Raw genomic sequence first — 26,718 nt, 5'->3', positions numbered from 1 at the left:
AAGCTTTTGCCAGATATTACCTTAAATGGGTATCTGTGGGAAGTGCTGCTGGGTCACAGATTCTCTGAGATTTGACTCCTTAGGTAACCCTCCCACTGGCCACAGCAGCCTGGACTCAGTTGTCAGAGCCTCCAGGATGAGAGTCTCACTCTCACATTCCATAATGTGCCTGTCCTCAGGAGATAAGAGCTGGGACCAAAGCAGGGTCACCAAGCTATAACTGATGAAAAATTATGTTGATTGTTTCTGACATCCTTGGGGTAGGGAAGTTGGGGAGGAGGTCTGGAGAATGGGAGCCCAAAGTGAAAACTTGGGCAGACTGGCTCAATGTTTTTCTTGAAAACTCACAAACCAGCTCAGAGATAGGCCAAGTAAGTTTTTAATGTCTGTATACCTGAAACCCCCACCCAAAAACTAGCAGTGGAATCATTGTTTTTTCTCTATTAATAGAAGTTAAGAGAAGTCTTAATGACCATCCCGGCCCCACCCACCGGGCCATTGAGGAGGAAGCAGTTTGATAAATCTGTGCTGAAGCTGTTTAAATGGGAGGTAGAGAACAGAATTTCAAGTCTGATGACCTGAGCTAGAACACAGACTTAGCTGTGTGGTCTTGGGCTAGTTACTTGATCTCCCTGTTTGTTTGTTTGGGGTTTTTTGTCTGTTTTCTTTCTCTGTAAGATTAAGAGGCTAAGAATCTTGTGTTCCCTCCCTCTTAGGGAGATTAAGAAGGTCACAGGAAGCTGTTCTGTTAATTCCTGTTGAATGCTAGTTCTCATAACTGTTATAGATATTCTTACAGTTCTAATAGTTATTTTAAATAATAATTTCTGTGACTAAAGAAGCTTCATGGTACCTTTATCCTTTACTTGTTCTTTTTTTCTCTCTTCCCTCCTACTTGAACCCTGGAGAATATGATAGGTGATATTTTTGGCACCTGAAACACAATGACTCAATTGCTAAAAACAGCTGTGGTTTCCAAATTTGGACTGCCACTTAGAGAAGAATTCTCAGTGTTCTGAGCAGTGAACAAATTATCTGGTTATATGAAAATCTGCATGATACTTTTGGAAGCCAAACAGAGACATGTTTGGACAATGTTTGGACAACCTACTCCTTGGATGTCTCCCTTCCGTTAGACTAAGGATAATCATCTGGACATGGGGATATGAGTCAAAGAAAGGCAGTGAGCATCTAACAATGAAGGGAAGAGTCAGGTGGGAAAGTGAGATATTTAGAACACAGTGCAGATGGTACAGTGTGGAAAGCTGGGCAGACTCCAAAATAATGATGTAAGAACCAAGAAGAACCACTTTGGCTTAAGTCATTTGGACTCTATGATTTGTGTCTTCATCTCCTAGAGGAATCAGAAGAGGAAGTAACACTTTTTGATATTATTTTCAGCAATTCAATAAGCAGAGAAAAGAGTTGGTGAAATCCCAGTCACAAGGGAAGTATTTCCAAAAGTCCTGTCCATGTGATTGCATTTTGAATACTTAATAAACTGGAGTTGGCTTCCTGGATATTTGAAAAGTTCTTTCCTTCCTCTTTTTCTTCTTCCTTTCTTCCTTTCATTTATCAACTGTTCATAATGTTGTTAGAATTTCCTTGGCCCCTGGGAATAAAATGGTGAGCAAGACTGATGTGATGCTTATCCTCATAGACTTTATGATCTAATGGGAAAAATAGTTAATGAAACAAGCAATGATAATAAAATGTGATGACTCCTATCATAAGGTGCTATGAGTGCCCATGGCAGGAAGTGTCCATCTTACTTTGTGAAGTCAGGGAAGCCCTCCCAAGGGAAGTGACACATGGGTTAACACCTAAAGGATAGATGCCTTCTCATTTTCACAGTTCTTAGGGTGTGATCAGAGGATCACTGATGTGGATGTGCATTGGGAAGGGGGATGATTTATGTGATTCATAATCTGACCATTATTGTTTTGTTAACATCATCATTGCTTCTGGTCACTTATGATGTTAATGAAAGTCAACTCTTTTGAAGTCTCCATAAATGCAGTAATATTATGCTGCTTCTTCCAATATGTTAGTTGCAGGACCATGGAAGTAGGCAGAAAGATATGCAATTCTTTTAAAGTAACTAATACATTAAAAAAGAAACCTTTTTCCTCATTCAAACTTTCAGTTTACCCTTGTATTTGAGCCTCTTAGCTTATCAAAAGGCAGGGATAAATAACTGTTATTCTTGAAGATCATAGAATAACTAGGGGGGCAATTAAAGAGCAACTGAGGACTATGATAACATCAATCTTCTCTAATTGAAGAAAACTGGAAAATGAAAGCACATTATTAGGGTAAGAACAGTAGTATCACCAAAAATTCAGTGTTTGACTTATTCATTTATTCACTCACTCATTCAATACTGTTGAATGCTAATTTTGATGTGTCAGTGCCTATCATATCCCCTATCAATTGACATGCTAGAGGGAGAGGGCACAAATGAAGGGGCAGTGAATTGGCAGAATAAAACAGTAGAAGTAGTAAAGAAGCCATGTCTCATTCACATTGTATGGGCTCTCTGGTGTTCTTTCTGAAGAAGAACCTCACGATGTTCCTAACTTTATACTATAGTGTTAAATATCCCTGTAGGCTACTTCTACACAAGCATGGTAGGAAAATGTCTTCTATGTTTGTGTTTAGGGGAAAGGAAAGGTCTCTTCATGGCCCCAAATAACAATTCAGTCTGTTTGTAAATGCCAGATATTTCACTGTAAAAAAAACATTCTCTACATTAGGAAAATGCTCTAAACTATAAACAGAGGTTTAGGACACTGGCTGAAATTCACACTAAGTTATTAATGTCAATAGAGGATCCTTTCCCAAGAGCAGATTTCAATGGAGGGGAAGAAGAACACAAGCCAAGGAAGTACTCAGAGTAGGCAGAGGACTCCAAATACAAACTGTATCACATTAATACATGGGGATGACATCCATGAATGATTCTAAATTTTATAGAGCATGAGGCTTATACAATAGGGACCTCTATAAGAAAAAGAAGACGAAGCAAATTTTCAAATTTTAAAGGTATCTAATCATATGGTACATTAATAGAGACCTTCCCAGGATATTGATAAAAGCCTGTGGGAGTGGGAGGTAAAACTTTAAGCCGACCTAAAGGAAAGTTGGCTCTTTATTTTCATATTAAGACACTGATATTGGGGCTGGGGATGTGGCTCAAGCTGTAGCGCACTAGCCTGGCATGCGTGGGGCGCTGGGTTCGATCCTTAGCACCACATAAAAATAAAATAAAGATGTTGTGTCCACCAAAAACTAAAAATAAATATTAAAAAATTCTCTCTCTCTCTCTCTCTCTTTAAAAAAAAAAGACACTGATATTACAGGGGATCTACCCTAAAAGTATGTTTATCACAAGAGATCCAGAGTTTTAATCATGAACTCTGATGTCCTTAATTCTTGGAAATAAATATTCTCTTGATTCTTTTTTTAAAAATTCTTTTGGTAGTTATAGATGGACAGCATGCCTTTATTTTGTTTACTTTTTAATGCAGTGCTGAGGATCGAACCCAGTGTCTCACACATGCTAGGCAAGTGCTCTGCCCCAGTCTTCCCTTGATTCTTAATCCACAAAAAAAATATGGATTGCACCATCAATTGAATAACAGCTAGGAAGAAACAGCAAGCAAGTTTTGATTGATAGTGATGACAAAAACCATTCTGATTTCAATAGCATTAAAATGGAAAAAATGTATCATCAACATACAAAAACATAGTAGACCTATTATTTGAGGGGGGGGTGTTTTTTATTGAGTGCATAGATGTTATTAATTCAAAACCAATAATTTACACAAGGTTGCAGAGCTTACTAAGTAGTAAAATTAGAATCCAAACCAAGGCCCATTTAACCCCAGAACCTATCCTCATCCCTTACACTTTTCTATGTCTCCCACCCTTATTAACCATTTCTTTTATAACTCATGTAATGTTTATTTTTCTAACCACTCAGGATTAGAAAAGCTTTCAAAGAAGAATGCTAGCCATGCGTGGTGGTGCACTCCTGTAATCCCAGCAGCTCGGGAGGCTGAGGCAGGCAGGAGGATCGTGAGTTCAAAGCCAGCCTCAGCAAAAGTGAGGTGCTAAGCAACTCAGTGAGACCCTGTCTCTAAATAAAATACAAAATAGGGCTGAGGATGTGGCTCAGTGGTCGAGAGCCCCTGAATTCAATTCCCAGTATCCTCCCACCCCCAAAAAAGAAGAATGCTGAATTTCCTTGATGAGAGAACATCAATTTGACCCCACAGTCAGTTGATAATCTGAAATGACTGCTCTAGAGGTGAGGATTGAAGGAAAATTGGGTATCAAGATATTAGGCAAGTAAAGGTGGAAGAGGACAAGGCTTCTCAAAGTACGACTCTCATCCATTGGACTCCATCCATGTTTTAGGAACACAGGCTCTTGGTCAGTATGTCACAAGGTCCTGCTATATTGCAAGGGAAGGACAATGAGAAGGAATGTGCTACTTAAAGCAATGGCCCTGGGAACCAATAGCTACTTGAGGGAAAATGCTTCTTCAGAAGGGAGAGGCAACCTGGAAGTGGGAGGATTCTAGAGTTTGTCCTGAGCAAGAGCAAGATTACCACTGAGGCTGGTGGACACTGTGACTTATAAGTGGGCTAAGTGTGCAGTAAACCTGAGGAATTGATTAGTCACCAAAAAGAAAAGGGAGAGGGAGGAAGAATGATTTAAATGCAAATAGCTGCTTTCCAGTCTCTTTCCACTAGCACTTATCCCTTTGAGCACAGTCATTGCTTTGGGCCTCTGAAACTTTCTTCTTCTTTTCTTGCATCTGTTCATAATTTCCTTGCCTCCCTAGCGACTTTATCTTGTTTATGTATGTTCTTATTTTAATTTTATGTTTTGTTGCAATTACATTCAATTGCTTTTCTGTGGTTTGAGATAACAAGAGCAGAGAGTACAGTTTTAAATCTTAAAAGTGTCATAGAAACAGAAGCCACAAATTAAAAATTGATCTGATACCAAAAGAAAATGGACAAATATGGCACAGCAGAACACAAAGATGATAAAAAGAAATTACACAGAAAAAAATTAATGAAACTGACAGAAAGTACATTAGACAGAAGAAATAAATCAAGTGAAATGTGATGAGATATTGGAATGACTGTGCTCAGAATAGCCTGGCTGTCTAACCGAAGAAGGACATGTTAAATATGAAGGCAATTCAGTGAGCCAGACGCTTGTGGGTCTTCTAAAACAGGAAAATTCAATTAGAAAGTATCAGAACCCTGAACTGGAACTGTGAGCATTTGGTGTTTCTTTTTGTTATAGAGGTTGTTAGTTACCTTTTCTGAAACTTAGCTTTTTCAGCAATAAAATGCTGCCTCTTGTATGTTCTCATTTATTTAACAAATATTTAATAAGCAAAGTAATCCAAAATGTCCATTAGATGTGACAAAATTTTTTTAAAAATAGAAAATTACAATTAAGTCTGATAAGGTCAAGATCAGATATAAGTTCAAAGAATTTTGGAACCCAGAGAAAAGAATAAATAATTTCCTGAAGGTTTGAGGAATGTTTCACAGAGGAAATAACTTTTAAAAAAAAGTTGAAAAAAAAATAACTTGAAAAAAAAATATCAGATAGTGTTGGTGAGAGGAGGGGAAGGGAGAACATAACCAGTAAAGACTTAAAATAACATTGCAGAGTTGAAAGGTGGTAAGTTTACTCTGTGTAGTGAACCATAGGCCATGTGGGAAGGGATGGGAGAAGAGGCAGCTAAGAGGTAGTTCTGAAGGGTCTTAGATACCAAGTTAAATTAAGCAGTTGGCATCTTAACATGCGGGTCACTGAACATGGCTTTCAGTAAGACCAGAAACAAACTACTTGTAGCACATCTGCCAATTGATCCACCAGATCTTTCAGTGGGCAGAAAGAATTGAGTACTGTTACTGTTCTTAAACTGGGGAGGGATTTCTGTTAGCTTAATGGCATCAGTATGGAAGAAAGGCTGGAGGAGAAAAAGTACAGGCAGGAAGACCAAGGAATAAATGATAAGCTGCAAATCACAGGAAGGAACAGTGAGGAAGGGAAGGACAGATGAATATGAGCCCCTCCTGGTCTAAGATTGTAGGTAAGCACAGAGTCAAAACCTACACAAGAAGGCTGGAAAGAAACAACATAGAAACAGTAATAAATTTTTTTCCCGGACCGTTTTTAAATATGATAAGGGAACAAGACTGCCAGAGGCAAGAAACAGCTGTGTGGGTAAGGTTTAAGAAGCTTCCTGAAGCTATCCAGCTCTTTGTAACCAGCTACATCAAGGACCACTCTGGTTATGTAAAGAGCTGTTGCTCTTCTGAGGTCCTGAGGAAGGTCGATTTCCAAGTGGATGAGATGCTGGAATTAATGGACTCCAGCTTCTTTTGGAGGATGGGCCTCCTGCCAGGGCTGATTAGCCCAGCTGGCCTGTCCACTACTTCTGTTTTATTGCTTCCTTTCTCATTAAGGAAGGTGTTGGTGTGGATAACCATAAACAACATGCCTGCTGTTACAGTGCTACCATCTCTCACACAGCCAGTGGCTGGAGCCAGGCTCTCAGGAGTCTTTTAAAAAACTTAGGTCACAGTATTGGAGGCAGGATATCAAGAAAATGCAGGAAAAGGAAACCTAGTTTTGAAAAGGTGTCACATAAATGGTTATTTTCCTATTTTTCCTGTTTTTCTTTCCCTTTTTAAAATTTGAAGTCATAGGGAAAATTAAACTTTTTTTTTGAAAAATCAAGGATGTTTTGCCTAAGTGCTCTCTTTTTCTTCTTTTACCCTCCTCCCTCAGTGTATCCACATGAAACAGTTTTGACAGTCCCTGACCCTAAAATCTGAGGGAAGGGAGCTGGAAGAGATTGTCTTTATGTCATTCTACCTCAACCAGGCCCAGGGGTTCTGAGCAGCCATTGGCCATTTACTGAACAGTTCTGTGGGTGCCTCAAAGCTCCTTTTACCACATGGGGCCAAGGACTGAAGTATTTAGCAACAGAAGAACTGAAAAGGAACTAAAAGCCCCACTTCCCTCCACCCTCACTTAAATAATCTCCCCAGACAATGTATACCTTAAAATAATCTTCACTGGCACATCATTTCTCACCAGGAACGCTTTTTCTTTCCAAAGTCCTCTAATTTTCTCTCTTCCAACGTAGGGAGAATCATATTCTCTCAGAAAACCACAGTGGTGAATTATGGCCTTTGGTTTCTTACAGTTTCACTTTCTAAGGGAATTTTGCAGCTGGTTCCATCTGTTTTTCCTAATTTGTTCTCTCTTCTTCTGCCCATACAGATTTCATCCCCAGGCCCAACCAGCACGCAACTTCAGTCTCTGTAGCTCCACCACACGTCACCATGCTGGTCTTCTCTGCTCACGGAAGACACAGCTCATCAAGCCTCCCACTATGTCCCAAACAGAAAATACTCTGAAAATAGTTTTTGATTTGCACTGACTGCTCCTAGAACCAGTCACATTAATGCTTTCTAGGACTGTTTTACCCACAAGATATTTCATATAACTGATGTAGGTTTTGTATCAAAGTTCTACCTCACTGTGATTTTTGTTTGTGTGGCTTGACAGGAGTTGTCTGTATTGAGAGTAGATAAGTGAACTACTCTGAATGTTAATTATGTTGATGTGAATTAGCTATATGCATTTTATATTCTAAAGTGGCCTTTTCTGCAGCTTAGCATACATCTGGGACATTCCCCATCATCCCGTATGGTGTGTGAAGGAAAATAACCATAGCTGATGTTAGATTCATGCAGACACAGTTACATGTACCTTGGACAAGGAGAGTGATCTAGATAACATTTTGGTTTATATTTCTAAGTGCTTACTATATACCAGACACTATTTCAAGTGCTTTGCAAATATTAAGTAGTTTAAATAACATAAAATCCTCTGAGGCAGGTAGTCTTATTATTCTAATTTTACAGCCAAGGAAACAGAAATGCAGAGTAGGTACTGTGCTATACTCAAAGGCACACAATGAATGGACAGTAGAACCAGGGTTCAAATGCAGGTGATCTGTCTCCAAAGACTATTCCCCTAACTACAACAGTGCTATCTCCCCACTAATAATTTGAGGAGGATGAGGCAACTGGGATTAAGCCCAGATCCATTAAGGGACTGGCTACTTCTTCACTCAGGTCTCAGCTCAGAGATCACCTCAGGGTGCTTTCCCTGACCACTGTTTAAAGAATTATACCTCACCACCACCACCACCAAGTCCCATTGACCACAGTGTAAGCCAGTGAGAGCAGAGACCTATTTTCATTGCTGTATACCTGCTTGGCATTGAGCAGGTGCTTAATCAATATTTGTTGAATAAATAAATTAGTGCATTTGGTAACACCTTAATATAGTTGGATAGAAATCCTGATTCCTTTCCTAGCCTCATTTTTATATGTTCTCTCTAGACAATTTCATATTCTCCTCCGGCTTTTTCTACCATTCTGTGGACCTTCCTCTGATCTAGATCTTTGATTCAGAGGTGACCAGTTTTCACCTATATTTGACTTTTTTTTTTCCTTTTATTGTTATTTGATTTTAACTTCCATAATCAAAGTTTCTCTTAATCTTTGGGAGCCAAAGGGACTTATATTCATATCATAGAAACTAATATATTTTAACATTTTATATTTAGAATGGACTTACAGTTCATCTATTCCAAATCCACTTATTTAAATGTTGATGAAGAAATTGAAGTCCAAGATAAAGACTTCCAAAAGTCTCCAAATTAGCATCTGTTGGAACCCAAAATTTCCAGCATATATATTTTTCCATATGATGGTTCACTGCCCTCCTAGACTCTACCTCTCTTTTTGCTAGAGTGTTCATATATATATATATATATATATATATATATATATATATATATATATTAGATACAATACACATAACATTCACCCTTTCAAAGTATGAAATTTACTGGATTCTACTATATTCATAGAATTTTGATATCATTACCAACTAATTTTAAAACATGCTCAATTCCAATCCCAAAAGAAACCTCACACTCATTAGTAGTCACTCCCTATGCTCACATACCCCCAAACTCCCTCCTCTTCAATCCTGTTATTATTTAGATGTGGTGTCCCCCAAAAGCTCACATGTGAGATAATGCAAGAAGGTTTGGAGGAGAAATGATTGGGCTATAGCCTTAACCTAATCAGTGACTAATCCCTGCTAGGATTAACTGAGAGGTAACTGGAGGCAGGCAGAGGTGGCTGAAGGAAGTGGCTCAATGGGTGCATGGCTATGGTATATATTTTGTATTTGGAGAGTGGAATCTCTTTCTCTCTCTGCTTTCTGATCAACTTGTGAGTTGCTTCCCTCTGCCACACTTTTCCACCATGATATTCTGCCTCACCTCGAGCCTCAAGGAATGGAGCCAGCCTTCTATAGACTAAAACCTTTGAAACTGTGAGCCCTCAAATAAACCTTTCCTCCTTTACAGTTGTTCTTTAGTTACAACAGCAAAAAAGCTGACTAAAACACTAAAAAACCACTAATCTACTTTCTCTCTCTCTGGATTTGCCTGTTCTGGATATTTTATATAAATGGAATCAGATAGTGTTTTGCCTTTTATGCCTCGCATCCTTCACTCAGCTTAGTTTTTTCAAGGTTTAATCATGTTGTAGTGTTTACAGTTTTGTTTAGTTCGACAAAATCCTCTTTCTCCAACTATCTCACTTTAATATCTGTCTTTGAACACAAAACTAAACTGTGAATATCCTGGAAGCCAAAGGCAAAAAGTTAAAAACAAATCTATCACTCAGTTATAGTTAATTATAAAGGAAGCATGAAGTTTATCATATGCACAGATGCATTCCTAGCACTGCATTTTAAGGGAACTCACAGATATTGTCCTTTAATTTTACCTTGTGATCATTTAAGGTATTTTTCTTACTTTTCCATCATTATGATTTCCAGCTTCCCCTGGGTGGGGCACTCTGAGCAGTGATGAAAAGGGTGAGAGGACTGCCTTGTGGCATCCTCAAATGACTCTTATTTTTCTGTGTGAAGGGGTTTTCCCCCTGCAGGTTTGGGGATTGAACTCATGGCTTTACACATACTAAGCATATGCTTTACCACGGAGCTTCAAACCCAGGCCCAAGGGTGAATTTTAACAATATTTCAAATCAACCTCCACTGTTCATCCTCAGGATATTTCTACCAGTTGCAATCCTTACTTCCATCTCAAACTTGTAGATCAGAGATTGAGCCACTTTAAAATTTTAGAGGGCAACATTTTGACAAGAGGCTTTGCCTCTGCTGGGAAGGCATGCAGCTGTGGTTGCTCCCTGAGTAGGATCTGACCTGTGGGTCAGTGACTTTTCTTTTTACACTTACTACAGTTATTTTCAAACTGTGGCTACAATATCCAAGCCATTGCTATTATAAAATAATTCTCTAAAACATCATCCTCTACTCTCTCATGATTAATGAATTCTAACATGTGGATAGTGCATAACAGAATACTGAAAACTTTGCTTCTCAATACTTGTTAATATGGAAACATAATATGATTTCTGTTTTGGGACCTGTACTGACAATGAACAGTGTTTTCATCCCTAAAGTCACCTCACATCCTAGAATATGCATTTGTTCTATCACATTGTCACTTAGGTCTTCCTGAGGAAAAACAATAATTTCTTTGAGGGGACATGTGTCAATGTTAATGCTTTGGTGTGTTGTATGCCAACAATTGTGTGTGTGCGTCATCAGGGAAAAAAGTACCTGGGAGCAGGGAATCAGAGAAACTTCCTTTAGGGAATGTGTGTTGCTTCTCATCTGGGAATAGATTTTAAAAACTGATTATCCCCTTCTGCTTTGTTGTTTGACCAGGTGGTTAATACATACACTCCAGGAAAGAAGATTTGGCTTGAAGGTGTGGTGACTACCTCAGCTGGAGGCACAAACAATCTATCAGACTCCTATGCCGCAGGATTCTTGTAAGTAACACAATTGCATTCCCAGGGACTTTCAGGAAAGAAGGACAGTGATGCTGTAACATGCTTGTTATTCTGCCCATTGCTGGGTAAAGCTTGCTTCCCATTGAAAGTTCTTCATCTGTTCATCTGTGAATACTTTTAACCATTTAACAGTTATTAGTGCCTTATCTAAATACTAAAATGTCAGACTAAGGTGTCAGAGCAAGAATGAGAGAAGCAGGAGGAGGAGTAACAGTAACATAATAATGAGAAGAACTTTATTAATAAGTTTACAGGTTTTGGGGGGAGGTACCAGGGATTAACTCAGAGGCATTCAATGAGCCACATCCCCAGCCCTATTTTGTATTTTATTTAGACAGGGTCTCACTGAGTTGCTTAGCCCCTCGCTTTTACTGAGGCTGGCTTTGAACTCAGGATCCACCTGTCTCTGCCCCCCAAGCTGCTGGGATTACAGGCATGGCCCACCATTCCTGGCTATAAGTTTACAGTTCTAACCACAGAACAGGCAGTGTACATTTTCTCATCCAATTTTTACCATAATTCTGGGAGATAGTTAATAGAAGTCATGGTTTTTGCCCTTCAGAAGCATATGATTGGATGTACTAGGATTAGAGGTAACTATATCATAAAGTTATCAGAGATAAGTGCAACAATAATAGTAGCTTTAATTTACCATGTGCCAAGCACTTTATAAAGTATTTTATATACATTTAATAATTTAGCAACCAGTGAAATTGATGTTATGGTTTCCATAATGAGACAGTAAAATAGGAACTATTATTATCCTTAAATTACAGATGAAGAAATTGAGTGACAGTTGAAGTAACACCCAACCAAGGTCACTCGCTTTAACAGCAGAGCTCAGACTTAAATCCAGGTGGTCTGCTCCAGAGTTCAGCCTCTTCGCCACTCTCTTTTTGTGTCACATGGTCTTTCCAAGAAAGTGACAGGCCTGTAAAGAAATAGAGAATTTCTCTGACTGGGAGTTTCAGGAAGGGTTTCATGCAGGAAGTGGCATTTGAGTGGGACATAAGATTACTCCAATTTCTGTAGGTAGAGAGTGGCCCTGGCTTTCTGCATGAATAGTGTTCTCCTAAGAATTGGAGTTTTGCCCTTAGTTATGTGTTTTACTACTAACAGCTATTCATAATTGTCCAATGCAGTTCTCCTCTATTGAGCTAGCTTCTTTAATATGTCCATGAGGGACAATCAGGCCAGCCAACAGGATTGCCTTTATAGATGGAATCCTGTCTAATGTAGATAAGAATAATAAGTCAGTATGATTCATGGTGATACCTGGGGTCTTTCATCTCTGTATCCTTAGCATCTAGCATTGTGTGGCATAAAGTTATCCAGAAGTATGTTCAAGTGAATAAAATGGAGTGAATCTGCATTTAATACAGACTTGCTGAGAGTTTTCTTTCCTATCAACACTGGTTTGATAGGAGCCATGTTGCAAGTGAGCACCAGGTTGGCAGTCATTGGTGCAGGGTACTTCTTGGAGTGAGCAAAGGTAGGGCCATTGTTCACCCATCACCAAATGACTCTGCTTTGGGGTCCATCAAGCAGCCCAGTTGTGCTGAGGGTTTGTATGAGCATTCTTCCCTTTAAGGAATGCTGTGAAATGAGAACTACAACAAACCTTTATGGAGGTGTAAAGAACTATCTTTACATGAGCATCAGCCAAATACCCATAGATGTTTCTGTATTCACTGCACAGCACATAGATAAACATTGTTGTTTAGATTTGAGTTACCTTTCAGATAATAAATGCTTGATTGATGCAGATCAGATTAAATTAGTCCATTCTGCTCCTAGTCTTCTCTCCTATCTCTTTGTTACCTTTTTGGTCTCAGCTCTTTCTGCACCCAGCAATATATCATTTGAATCTAGTTCTCCAAGTGGCATAAATTGGAGAAAGAGAAAAAAAGGAAAGGATTCTAGGGAGGGGAGCTCCAAGGAACTAGCAAGAAATTGAATAGATGGTATTTTCTCAGTAATTTTTCAGTATTTAACATAACTATGAGTTCACTAGGACACATACAAATGCATGCATGAATCAGAATTTTCTGCTAACAAGTATTCAAAGGTAGCATTTCCAGTCAGGGATTTGAGATTCTGTGGCATATGGCAGATATATCTTTGGCATGGTACTGTGTCTCCAGCACCTAGTGTTGTCTGGCACATAATAGATAGTCAATAAACATTTGTGGAATGGAAAATAATGGCTGGGACAGCATCCTTGTTGGGATATGCAGTCATTTTACCATGTTTCTCTACCTGAGCATAGAAGGAAGACTAACAAAAAGCCCCTCTCCTGGGGCTTATCATTACATTATTATTATCATCTTCAGAAAGATGAAGATAACTTCAGTACACCATTCTACTGTGAAAGCCATAAGGCAGCAGTGGTCTTGAGCATAATCATTTTCTTCAAGAACTACCCATACACTAGCAAAACATTAGGTTTAGTTATTGATAGTTATTTGCTTAGTACCTATTCTGTGCAAGTCCTGTGTTAGACTCTGAAGAGGTCACAAATAAGAATGTGATACTGTTCCTGTAAATGTGTATGCACGGGTATTTACACACCCAGTGCTTTACCAATGATACACATGATCACACAAGCATAAGTAGGTATCCTCAATGTTGAAAATAATTCCCAGGGTTTATAGTTCATTAATTAACACTATTGAATGAACAGTGAATAAGGGAATAAATGGGATCTTTTCACAAATAAAATCACCAAGATACAACCCTGTATGATACATAGACGCTGCTGGATGGAGGGGCTCTCACATCTGTGATTACCTGTATACTCGTTGTTTTATTTCTTCTTTCATCCAACAAGCATAAGGCTAGAAAGGCTAGAGAGACATACTTCTTCTTATAGATAACTACTTGCTCCATAGAGACCCCATTACATGTGTGCTGTTCCAACATGGAAAGAGCACTAGTTAAGAGGCACTTACTCAAAATTCCACTATAACTCTACCACAGGACATGTTTGACAAGTTAACTAACTGCCATCCCTCTATGCCAAGGGAAAAGTTCGACTTGTTATCCTGATTTCACAGGATGATAATAAGGTAAGTGACTTTAGCCACGTGACATTCCAAAAGTAATTTCAAATCACTATTTTCGGATGATATGATAATATATCTAACAGACCCAAAAGGGTCTACAAAGAAACTACTAGAGTTAATAAATGAATTCAGCAAAGTGGCAGGATATAAAATCAACACACATAAATCAAAGGCATTCCTGTATATCAGCAACAAATCTTCTGAAATGGAAATGAGGACAACCACCCCATTCACAATATCCTCAAAAAATAAATAAAATACTTGGGAATCAACCTAACAAAAGAGGTGAAAGATTTATACAATGAAAACTACAGAACCTTAAAGAGAGAAATAGAAGAAGACCTTAGAAGATGGAAAAATATACCCTGTTCATGGATAGGAAGAACTAACATCATCAAAATGGCAATATTACCCAAAGTTCTCTATAGGTTCAATGCAATGCCAATCAAAATCCCAAGGGCATTTCTTGTAGAAATAGATAAAGCAATTATGAAATTCATATGGAAAAACAAAAGACCCAGAATAGCAAAAGCAATTCTAAGCAGGAAGTGTGAGTCAGGTGGTATAGTGATACCAGATTTCAAACTATACTACAGAGCAATAGTAACAAAAACAGCATGGTACTGGTACCAAAACAGGCGGGTGGACCAATGGTACAGAATAGAGGACACAGAGACCAATCCACAAAATTACAACTATCTTATATTTGATAAAGGGGCTAAAAGCATGTAATGGAGAAAGGATAGCATCTTCAACAAATGGTGCTGAGAAAACTGGAAATCCATATGCAACAAAATGAAACTGAATCCCTTTCTCTCGCCATGCACAAAAGTTAACTCAAAATGGATCAAAGAGCTTGATATCAAATCAGAGACTCTGCGCCTGATAGAAGAAAAAGTTGGCTCCGATCTACATATTGTTGGGTCGGGCTCCAAATTCCTTAATAGGACACCCATAGCACAAGAGTTAATAACTAGAATCAACAAATGGGACTTACTCAAACTAAAAAGATTTTCTCAGCAAGAGAAACAATAAGAGAGGTAAATAGGGAGCCTACATCCTGGGAACAAAGTTTTACTCCTCACACTTCAGATAGAGCCCTAATATCCAGAGTATACAAAGAACTCAAAAAATTAAACAGTAAGAAAACAAATAAGCCAATCAACAAATGGGCCAAAGACCTGAACAGACACTTCTCAGAGGAGGACATACAATCAATCAACAAGTACATGAAAAAATGCTCACCATCTCTAGCAGTCAGAGAAATGCAAATCAAAACCACCCTAAGATACCATCTCACTCCAGTAAGATTAGCAGCCATTTTGAAGTCAAACAACAAGTGCTGGCGAGGATGTGGGGAAAAGGGTACTCTTATACATTGCTGGTGGGACTGCAAATTGGTGCGGCCAATTTGTAAAGCTGTATGGAGATTCCTGGGAAAGCTGGGAGTGGAACTACCATTTGACCCAGCTATTGCCCTTCTCGGACTATTCCCTGAAGACCTTAAAAGAGCGCACTACAGGGATACTGCCATATCGATGTTCATAGCAGCACAATTCACAATAGCTAGACTGTGGAACCAACCTAGATGCCCTTCAATAGATGAATGTATAAAAAAAAATGTGGCATTTATACACAATGGAGTATTACGCAGCACTAAAAAATGACAAATCATGGAATTTGCAGGGAAATGGATGGCATTAGAGCAGATTATGCTAAGTGAAGCTAGCCAATCCCTAAAAAACAAATGCCAAATGTCTTCTTTGATATAAAGAGAGCAACTAAGAACAGAGCAGGGAGGAAGAGCAGGAGGAAAAGACTAACATTAAACAGAGACATGAGGTGGGAGGGAAAGGGAGAGAAAAGGGAAATTGCATGGAAATGGAAGGAGACCCTCATTGTTATACAAAATTACATATAAGAGGTTGTGAGGGGAATTGGGGCGGGGGGAACAAGGAGAGAAATGAATTGTAGTAGATGGGGTAGAGAGAGAAGATGGGAGGGGAAGGGAGGGGGGATAATAGAGGATAGGAAAGGTAGCAGAATACAGCAGTCACTGATATGGCATCATGTAAAAATGTGGATGTGTAACCGATGTGATTCTGCAATCTGTAATTGGAATAAAAATGGGAGTTCATAACCCACTTGAATCTAATGTATGAAATATGATATGTCAAGAGCTTTGTAATGTTTTGAACAACCAATTAAAAAATGCTAAATAAAAAAAAGTAATTTCAGGTGTCTGGGTCACAATGTCCCAATTTGAACAAAAATAAACACAAAGAGGGTTCTGTTGTATTATAGTCAGATTTTCCTTTTGATTTAAAATTTTTGTTTTTGTGTTTTGCTTTGCTTTACTTTTTATTTTGTTTTTGTAATTCTATCAATAAATATGTGTTAGTTTTTATGAGAATAAATAAAATTAAAAATGTGAAAAAGACTATAAAGTGTGTATAATATTTAGAATATAAAAATTAGCAGCACTTTTTATTTCAGCAAGGAAAAATTTTAATTCTTATACAAGTCATGGGTTTGGGGCTCCATAGGGTTTCAGATTTGGGAAATTATAACTGTGTAATTTCCCCCATGTGATGGATGGTCATTCTTAAGTTTCCTAGAATCTAATTTTATCCAGATTTAAAAAAGAAAGAAAGAAAAAAAAATTCAACCTAAAGAGTACTGAGCACTTACAGTGTTCCAGGAACTGTGATGGGTGTTTGGGGTACAAGTTTAAGTATTGTGTCTATGCTTGATAAGCTCACAACTGGTGGGGGAAGAGGTGATAAGTAGTGATGATCCAGTGGGTTAGCAGAGGGCATGGCAGAAGTAAGAGTTCTGGAGAAGTCTAGAGGAAGGTGCTATTTTGGGGCAGCAGGGTTTAGAAGAAGAACCAGATTTGGAGATTAATAAATGGGAAGAAATTTGCCAAATGAAAAGACATGGGTTGGAGGAGGACAGGAAGAGAATTCTAAGCAGAAGCAAACACACATATAAGGACTTGGGTAAGTACAAGAAATCGTGGTGCATTTTGGGTAATCAAGAGTAGTTTTATGTGGTTTAGAGCCTTAAGGAATAGGGTTTAGGGTGAGAGAAGAGGGGAGGTGAAGCCAGACACACATGTGCTCGGGACAGCCTGTGAAATGCCTCATCTTTCATCTGAAGATTGAAGTTTGAAGTCACGTTTATTACATATGCACTTTGTTGTTACAGTTAAATGTTTCCCTGAGTTTCAGAAGAATGCAGAGTGAGAAAGGAAAAATGAATGCATGAGAGGATGAATGAATTGAATATATAAATAAATGCAAAGTCACTGGTGACTGTTGGAGGAATCAAGAGGGCAGTATTTTTGAAGGATGACAGCCCCTCTAGGAAAGGTATAAGATAAGTGTGTGAGCAACGCAGGTCTTCCATTATAACACATGTGGAATAGTAGTATACTTGAATCCCTCAATAGTTGATTATAGTGCCAAATAAAATGTTATTGAATTGGCTATTGGTGGGGATATATGAAAGATGAAAATGGCTGGACAACTGTTGTGTAGGTCACAGGTCTATATAGGATAGAGTCCCATGAAAGGTACATGTACAGTGACAGATGCAAGCAGGGGAGTTTGAGGATGTTCTCCTGTGACTGCAATAGCCTGTGGCCATGGAAGATGACATCAGGTTCACAAGTGGCTAGGTTGTTCAGTTTTTAGTATTCTAGGAATAAAAGTCATTATCAACAGTGACTTTATGACCAAGGGGGATTCATCTTACTTCCCAGGGCCTCAGTTTCTTTTCTTATAAAATAAAGAGATTAAATTTGGTCATCTTTGAAATCTCTTACAGCTGTGTATTCAATGCATAGAATATTTTTCTCCTTTATAGTACTAAGTAAATTTGATGAAGGAATGTTAGTGTATATGTGTGTCATAGTTAATCTGTATAGATCTGTTGCATGCCATTTTAGAAATGTACTGATGTAGCTTTTTTCCTCTACCTTATAGATGGCTCAACACTTTAGGAATGCTGGCCAATCAGGGCATTGATGTTGTGATACGACACTCATTTTTTGATCATGGATACAATCATCTGGTGGACCAGAATTTTAACCCACTACCAGTAAGTGTGGCATAAAGATTCCCACTTTCTTTTCCATATCGTTCAGTTCTTTGTAGAGAATATTTCTCCTTTTGCTGTTGCCAGTTAATTTCATAAATCAGACAGAAACATTCTTGTCTCTGTTCTCCTGACCTATTTCATAGACTTTGGGCTTCACCACACACACACACACACACACACACACACACCTCTACCTCTATATAGAGACTCACGCATACACATACATATGCATGGATGCATATCTACATATATATTTACATTATATTTATTAACATTTATTAAATATTTATGTATTGATTACATTATTTTAACAAACCTAGTGCAGTTGAGATTCCACGTCTACTTGTGGCCTGTTTGAACTCTGCTTGAGAGTGAATTTTTCCAGATTGTTTTCTTTTAATGCTAATATGAGACATTAGTTAATGTCAGATGCAACATGTTGAAAGCAGATGGGGGAGTGTTAGCCAAGATTAGATACAGTAGGAGCCCATCTCTTAGGGAACGGATGAAGTACGCTTACAGTTAGATATCAATCTCTAGAGCACCATCTTCTCTAGGAAAGTAAATAGAAGAATAAAGTGAAATGGCAAAAGCAGAGTTCTGGATTTGTCTGGCGAACTCATTGATCAGTCAGAGAAATCCTACAAAAGCTGCTTTTCATAAATATTTCGTAGGTTATTCTTTTACGCAGATGTCATGGTTATGATGAAATGTCAGACTCCTCTCATCAACTCAAAGAATTTCCAAGCGGGGTCTCCCCTTCAAGATGATCAAGTTCTGCCTTATCAGGGACTGATAAGCAGGGGTGAGGAGGAAAAAGAATATAGAGCAGCCCTAGACCCTGTACCTGTGCCTGGTCCAGTGTTCTTCCTACCACATTACTGTTGCCCTAGCATCCACAGGAAACAAACCCAAACTGGAAGTGATCCTGCCATTTGCCTCCCTGGTTCTAGCCCATTCCCTCCACCTTCTAAATCCTGAGCCAGGAGGTCTCCAGATCAAGAACAGGGAACAAACTGGCACCCAACAGCACCATTTCCATGTCTCCAAAGAATCATTCTGGGTTAGAATACTCAGAAATTATTGTGTCACTGGATGCACATGACTCCAAGACTTCAGATAAATCACAAATACTAAAACTAACTGGTACAGTTCCTTTTATTCACAGAACAGGGATACCTCTTCCAAAATATGTGTGAGGAGTTGGAATGGGAAAGGATGGAGAGGAAATTTTCAGTTTGGAACCATAGGGGTCTGTTCTGTTTTCTTTTAGCTCATATGTTTGTAGAAGTAAAACAAAATAATTAGAAAAGTGTCATTGAAATGTAAGCATTAAACACATATAAGACCACATGTTCTATTTGAAATAAATATCTATTGAACATCAGGAGCTGGGGCACTAGTAATGGATAAATGAATAAATAAATTATAATAAAGTCCTGTGGAGGCTCCTCTAGAGTACATGCGCAGGAAGGGCCCAAGTACAGTAAGAAGCCTGCTTTGCAGGTTTCACAGAAGAACCTTCCAGGCAGAGCAAGACTCTAACACAAGGCTCCAGGGCAAGAACAAAGTTGGCATGTTTGCAGAAAGACAAACACCAGAGTGACTGGGGCCCGGCAGGGAAGGGGAAGACTGACTGGAAAGAAGTAGGTAGGTAAGGGTCAGATTATGCAGGGCAGTTTGGCTTCAATTATAAGTAGTAAAGAAAGCCATTGGAGGGCTTTAATTATGGAAGTAACAAGATCCAACTTACATTTTTACAACCTAGCATAATTAATGCATCAAATATTAGTTACTTTAATAATGTATTTTAAAAACATTTACATTTAAAAATATTTACAGATCACTTTTATAAATTGTGGATCAACAACGTTCTAAAATTCTGTCACCCCTTTCAATCTATCTTTCCTTTTTCCTTTCTATTCTTTCCTTCCTTCATTCTAATTTCATTCTCTCTTCTTGATCATATACTATGTACTGGTCGCTATTCCTGGCAATCAGTCACTGTGGTAAACCAAAAAGACAAGGTCCCTGAACTCTTGGAGCTTATAATTTAATGCTGTGTACTGAGAAGTGGAAAATACATAAACATATGAAAAAGATAATTGCAGTTTTCCAAAACTGCTCTGAAGAAAGCCTGGTAAGTTAAATATAACTTTCAAATTTACTTTTCTGAAGAGAAACTAAGGTCCTAGGAGGTTATTAAGTGAATATACCAGGCCAAACAAGTAGCCAGAGCTGGAAATCTCAGGATTTTCCAGCTTTAAATTTCCTTTTCTTTTCACTGAGCCATACTGTTTCTTGCAGCATTCTCTTAGGTGTCTTTGCAGGGGCCTAGAGAGAATTTTGCCTTTGAATTAAATAAGAAGATAAAAACAGGCCTATTGGGAAATTGAAAAGAAGAAACAGTCTAGAAAAGGTCTTTGGATGACTAGACAAGCTTCATTTCCAGAGTTGGACAATCCTGGATTCCTAATCAACCCTCCATCTACTTTTACACTGCCATATATACATTAAAGATGCAAGTTCCCACGACTTTGTTCTCCCATAAGAGTTATTGCCAGTGACTTCCTTTAAAAGCCTGGCACAAAAGACCTCCAGTGATACATGATGGCAGCAGAGCTCATAGAAGACCATAGGAAACTAAAACAGGTTCCATGGATTCAGCACAGAGTCTCAAATGAACTGAGCAGCTGTATTTCTGGAAACACTGAGCTCTAATAGAGAAACCACATATAAAAAGCACTCTTAAAAGGTAGCAGGCTTTCTTTTCTTCCTTCCTTCCTTCCTTCCTTCCTTCCTTCCTTCCTTCCTTCCTTTCTTTCTTTCTTTCTTTCTTTCTTTCTTATAATAAATTCTGTACCTTATAAGTAGAGAAGTTGGCAGCTGGGAGTGTGTCCTAAGTCTCGCCTGGACAGAATTTACAAAGCTAGGCCCTGGGCACCAATCTGACAGACAGAGCCATCAGTCCCCTAAAATGTGTAATGAACACAAAGCTGGGAACCCTATTGGTTGCCGCTTCAGAGAGTTGCGCAGTTGATAACGCATACTGCCAATATAAACTTGTGGATTTTGTATTGTGATTAAATCTTAAAGAGAGCTTAAGGAATTAGTGAGTTGTGTTTTAGTTGTCTCCCAGAAAAATAAGTTAATTTCTATTCTGGTTCTTTAAACCCAGCTCAGTACATTTCAGGAAAGGATCTTATTAACAAAAAAAGTCTTGTTTTTGTTTTTGTTTTTGTTAGAGCTCTTGGGTAAATTCAGAAAAAAAAAAAATGAGCATCTTAGCCTTATGGCTCCTCAAGCCATATCCCTACTGCCCCTCCCTAGTCAAGTCTGATCCCAGTTTGTGATAGTTCAGCACAGCTCTGGCGTAGCCCTTCCAATAGCACCAATCCAAGGTAAGAGAGGATGTGAGGACAGCCCTTTAAAAGAGAAACAAAAATGATGAGTGGTAGCCAGGAGTTAATGGGGAGGGAGGGCAGAGCACAGAGGAGTTTTAAGGCAGTGAAACTACACTAATGATAGTATCTCGGTGGATACATATTTTTATACATTTATCCAAACCTCTGGAATGCACACTATGGGTGAACCCTACTGGAAACCAGGGATTTTCAGTGTTAGTGATTTGGCCATGCTGGTCCATCAAATATAATAAATATACCATTCAGGTGGGGAATGTTGATATGGAGGAGAATGTGCACCTGTGGGGACAGGGTTATGTGGGACATCTCTGTACCTTCAGCTCAATTTTGTTGTGAGCCTAAAACGTTTTTAAGAAAAAGTCTTAAAAGGAAAAAGAGAAAGGAAAAAAGAAAAACTTTTGCTCAGAAAAGACAATTTTCACCTACAACTCCTGCTCCTCAGGGTTGTTCCTCTAGAAAAGTGGCAGCCCTCCCCCTGTTGTGAGACTTTATTTTGCCTGGGAAGAGGAGAACATTTAGTTCAGCCATGCTTCATCACTCAACTCCCACCCGTTTCCCCTGACCCCCCTGCCATTGGGAAAGAGGGAACGCCTGAGTCTCCACAGCCAGCCAGCCAGTCACGGGCTCCCCTGGGAGCAGGCGATGTTTGTGCAGAAGAGATCTGCACATTCAGTGGACATAGTCCAGACCCCACCAGCCATGGGCATTTCTCCTCAGAGAGGGTTTTGGAATTTTGCTTGCTGCTTTTTTTAAAAGCTTGATTTACAGAGCCTTCAGGGAAAGGAATGGTGAGTTACTAGACAACATCTTCCTAACTCCCACGCCAGGCTTGCAAATGCAGTCTTCACACAAATATAATTCAATTCAGAAAACATCAACACCTGAAATCTATCTGGCTCCGTGTTGGGCATTATACGAATACACACTTAAGTAAGATATATTCCTCCATCTGCAGAGCTAATGACTGGTGTGTGTGTGTGTGTGTGTGTGTGTGTGTGTGTGATTACAATTAAATCCTATATTTAGAGTGAGATAAAAGCTAGATAGACCATATTGTACTGCCTCTTCTACGCTGGCATAGTGGTGTGGATATTCGCTGTTGGGGTTTTTTTTGTGTTTTTTTTCCTACTATTCTTGCTGAATAATAAATATTTAATTCAGCACCTTTTATGTACATTGCTCTGGAATACAGTCATTGGTCATGGATGGAGCACAACTCACTAGTCTATAGTGAGATTGAACCTATTGTTGCAGTTTCTATGGCATGGAAACATGTCCTGAGCCCACTATTTAGATGTCATTTGGCCATTGGAAAGAAACTCTAACTCTTGCTGCTGTTGCCTGCTTGGCTCCCTTGGTTAGCTTCTCATGAGGTTCTAGCCCAAGATCCTACATGCTCCATCCTTGCTTCCTTTCAAAATGTTAGAGACAGTAACCCTGCTGCCCTGCATAGCTCCTGTGTGGATAAAGGGTCAGCTTAAATCTGTCCTTTTCCTCAGGAAGAACAACAAGTAACAAATGGAGTCCCACTTATGCTCTATTGATGTGAGAATGCCAGCTAATTAGGAAGCATCAGAGGGAACAGCAAGAATTTAGTACTATGACTAGATTTGTGGATTCTAAACCTAACTCTGCCATTAATTATATGGGTATTTGGTTCCAGTTTTCCATTGGTTAAATTGAGATAAAAATGTCTTCTCTATCAGCCTCCAAAAGTTACTGGTGCTGTCTTTGAGAAAATTAACTATGGCAGTAAGTTTCTGATTTTTTATATACATATACATGTAGAAAAGCATTGGAAGGGTCTATAGCTAAATGTTAAACATGGTTTTCTTTGAATAGTGGGATTACAGGCAGTTTTTATTTTTGTATGTAAAATTGCTGCAATCAGCAATATTTCTTTAAAAATCTAAAAGAATAAAGGCTAGTTTTAGAAGACAATGTAATGTTTTGAAAGGATTGTTTTACATAGCTAAATAAATATGATATCAGACTCATTCATTGATCATTCATGTTTCATTCATTCATAAGCAGCTATTACCTCATCCTATGTGCTGAGATACTGTGCTAGACACTAGAGTCCCTGTCCCTACCCTCCAGACGCTTACAGCATAGAGGGGGAGACAGGTGAGTTAGCAGGGAAGATGAAAGATATATTTTAAAAGGATGGAAAAGGAACACAGTGGCCAGAATGGGTGGAGGGCAACATGGGCTTCCAGAAAGATTTCTGGAGCAGAAAATGCCTGTGCTGGAGCCTGAAGAAGGTCAAGTTATCCAGAGGAAGAAGAGTTTGGGTCTGGAGAGTCTCTTCCCAGCACAGGCAGTAACTTGTGCAAAGACATGGAGACATTACTTTTCTAGTGAGTCATGGTGGATGAATTATGAAAAATTATTTAGGGAAGCTTTTCACATTGCTAAGCAGTGGCCACACAGGGTGGGCAAAAGTTAAAGAATTCCCAAACTACAAACCTGGAGGTGGTATGGCAAGGGAAGTACAAAACCCAGCCAAACTAGCCTGTGTCCTGTTTCTTGGTGTACCCTTTTCTCTCTTTCTTGTCTTTCCCGTGGGAGCCATCAGGAAGATGAAAGAAGCAAAGTGTACCTGCTTAAGGGGAGCTGTGATGTGAAACCCAATCCTCTCATTAGGGGCCCTGACAAAGACTTCTCCATGTGCAGCCTTCCTTTGTGGGAACCTGCGGCTGCTGAGAGAAGGGCATCTTTGGCTGCAGGATCAATCACTGAGACTCAGGCTGGCTCCATGTCAGTGGCCAAAGCACCTGGGCTGAATGCCCAGTGGACATGATTTGCTTCTTTTCTCCTCTGTGCTTCTTTTCTCCTCTGTGCCTCTAACACCTGGCCTCTCCTCAGAGCACCTTCTGACCAGGCAGACAGCTCTTTTGCCCCTAATGCTTTTACATAGAAGTGCCTCTGATATTTTTACTACTAATTTTCATCCTTTGTTTATTTATCAATCTGAGCAATGTGCACAGTATGTCAGCAACCACACCTGCTGTCTAACAACTCACCCCAATTATGACTGCTTTGGGAAGTGGAGGAGCTCTGGACCTGAAATCAGAAGCTGCAGGCTCATAATTCAGCGTGATAATTTTCTAGTCATAGGAGTCTTTGTTTACTTCTCTGCAAAAAGGGGGAAGGGTCGTTGGAGAGCAGGGAGTATTTGAATGTGCTGCTGGCTTGGACTCAGACTGACCAGCATTTCAAACCCAGCTCTACCACTTACTACTTACTAACTACATGGCCATCGATTTACTACTAGATCTCAATAAACATCAATTTCCTCTCATATACTGGAGATAATAATAAGGTCTATCCCAGAGGGTTCTCAGAAAGGATTAAATGAGTCAATGCAGTGTATCTTTTACCACAGAGTAAATATTCAGTAAATGTTAACTTCTGTCATTTATGAAATCACTTTGTAAAATGTAAAATTATATAAGTCATAATAATAATTATCATTAATAACTTGAACATAACTGTGGTGAGACAAATATGCATTTGAGTATTTGTGCAGATATCTGGAAATCAAGTAATGACTACAATATGAAAAATAGATTTTTTTAGTGAAAGTTAAATTGCTAGAAAATTAGAAGAACCAAAAGGTACAATGGTGATTCCTGAACTTTAGAGGAATTGACTGCAACTAGTTAAAGGCAAACTAAGAATTACGTTTTATTTCCCTCCAGAAAAGATGCTGCCAACCTTTCCCAGTGAAAGCAATTAAGGCAGTAACAAAGCTGCAATACTAGCTCTAACACCTTCATCTGGTATTTATAAATGGCCCAGTAAGCTCTGGAAACCATGATATGACACATCAAAGTGGTAATGATAGCACATTATGTGAATCACTGAGAAGCAACAATTGAAAATCTTACTCTGCCATCAACCATTTATATTATTCCCAGACTGCAATACTGAGAAATCACAGCTACAGCAAATTGTGCACAAGCTAAATAAATCAGTGAGAAGAAACAACTACAGCCTCACTGTGCCTGAACTTAGGAGCATAGTTCACCATCCTTGAAGCAACCTGCAGGTGAGGAGGAATAAGGTCAGAATGAGAAGAGCTGCACCTCACCTACCTACCAAACCAATACAATTAATCAGACAAGAGAGGGAAGTACTATAAACATATGAATGCATGTATCATTACAATATTCTGATTTTAGTTCTTTTGACTATATACCAATAAGTAGGGTAGCAATTGGTTCATATGATGGTTCCATTCCTAATTTTTTGAGGAATTTCCATACTGCTTTCCAAAATAGTTGTGGAAATCTATTTCCAAATCATTGCATTTTCATCAACAATATAACTGTACCTTTCCTTCACATTCTCACCAGCATTTATTGTTATTTTTATTCTTGATGATTGCTTCTAACTGGAGTGAGATTAAATCTCAGTGTAGTTTTGATTTGCACTTGCACCTAATTGCTAAGGATATTGAAGATGTTTTTACATATTTTGGCCATTTGCATTTATTCTTTTGAGAAATGCCACTTAGTTCATTTGCCCATTTATTGATTAGGTTATTTGTTTAGTGGTTTTACTCACCCATAAAGAACAAAATTACGTAATTTGCTGGTAAATGGATGAAGCTAGAGAATATCATGCTAAGTGAAATAAGCCAAACACAGAAAGTCTAATATTGAATGTTTTCTCTCATATGCAGAAGCTAGGAAGTAAAAAAAAAAAAAAGCAATAAAAATATGGGGACCTCATGAAAATAGAAGGGAGATCAATAGAGTAGAGGAAGGGGATCAAGAGGAGAGAAGGAGGAGAGGAGGGGAGGTCACACAGGAAGTACTGGGGAGAAAAATCTACCAAATTATGCTATGTCCATGTAAAAATATACCACCTTGAGTCATATATATATACACATATATATACATTAAATGTTATATATACATATATATATGTATATATGGATACATTCCATACCAAAACCATAATACTTTGTATTATGTTAGAATGTATCCTAACTCCATTAAATTTTTCTTGCTGCTTGTTTAAATAAGAGCATATCTATCTATCTATCTATATATATATATATATATATATATATATATATATATATATATATATATAAAA

The 26,718-nt window shown here is 38.6% G+C and overlaps 1 protein-coding gene across 1 annotated transcript in view; it reads left to right on the top strand.

Moving 5' to 3' along the window:
* The window catches only part of Hpse2 (heparanase 2 (inactive)), a 660,291-nt gene that overhangs the window by 508,601 nt on the left and 124,972 nt on the right, over window positions 1-26,718 (top strand). Inside the window, exons 8-9 of the mRNA XM_015494621.2 lie at window positions 10,888-10,994; window positions 18,070-18,184. Coding sequence (XP_015350107.1) covers window positions 10,888-10,994; window positions 18,070-18,184 — 222 coding nt within the window. The remainder of the gene's footprint in view (window positions 1-10,887; window positions 10,995-18,069; window positions 18,185-26,718) is intronic.

Source organism: Marmota marmota, unplaced genomic scaffold, assembly GCF_001458135.2.
Source record: "Marmota marmota marmota unplaced genomic scaffold, marMar, whole genome shotgun sequence".
In the NCBI taxonomy this organism is placed as follows: Eukaryota; Metazoa; Chordata; class Mammalia; order Rodentia; family Sciuridae; genus Marmota; species Marmota marmota.
Note: the sequence above shows the minus strand (reverse complement) of the source record. Positions and strands in the feature narration are given on the sequence as shown.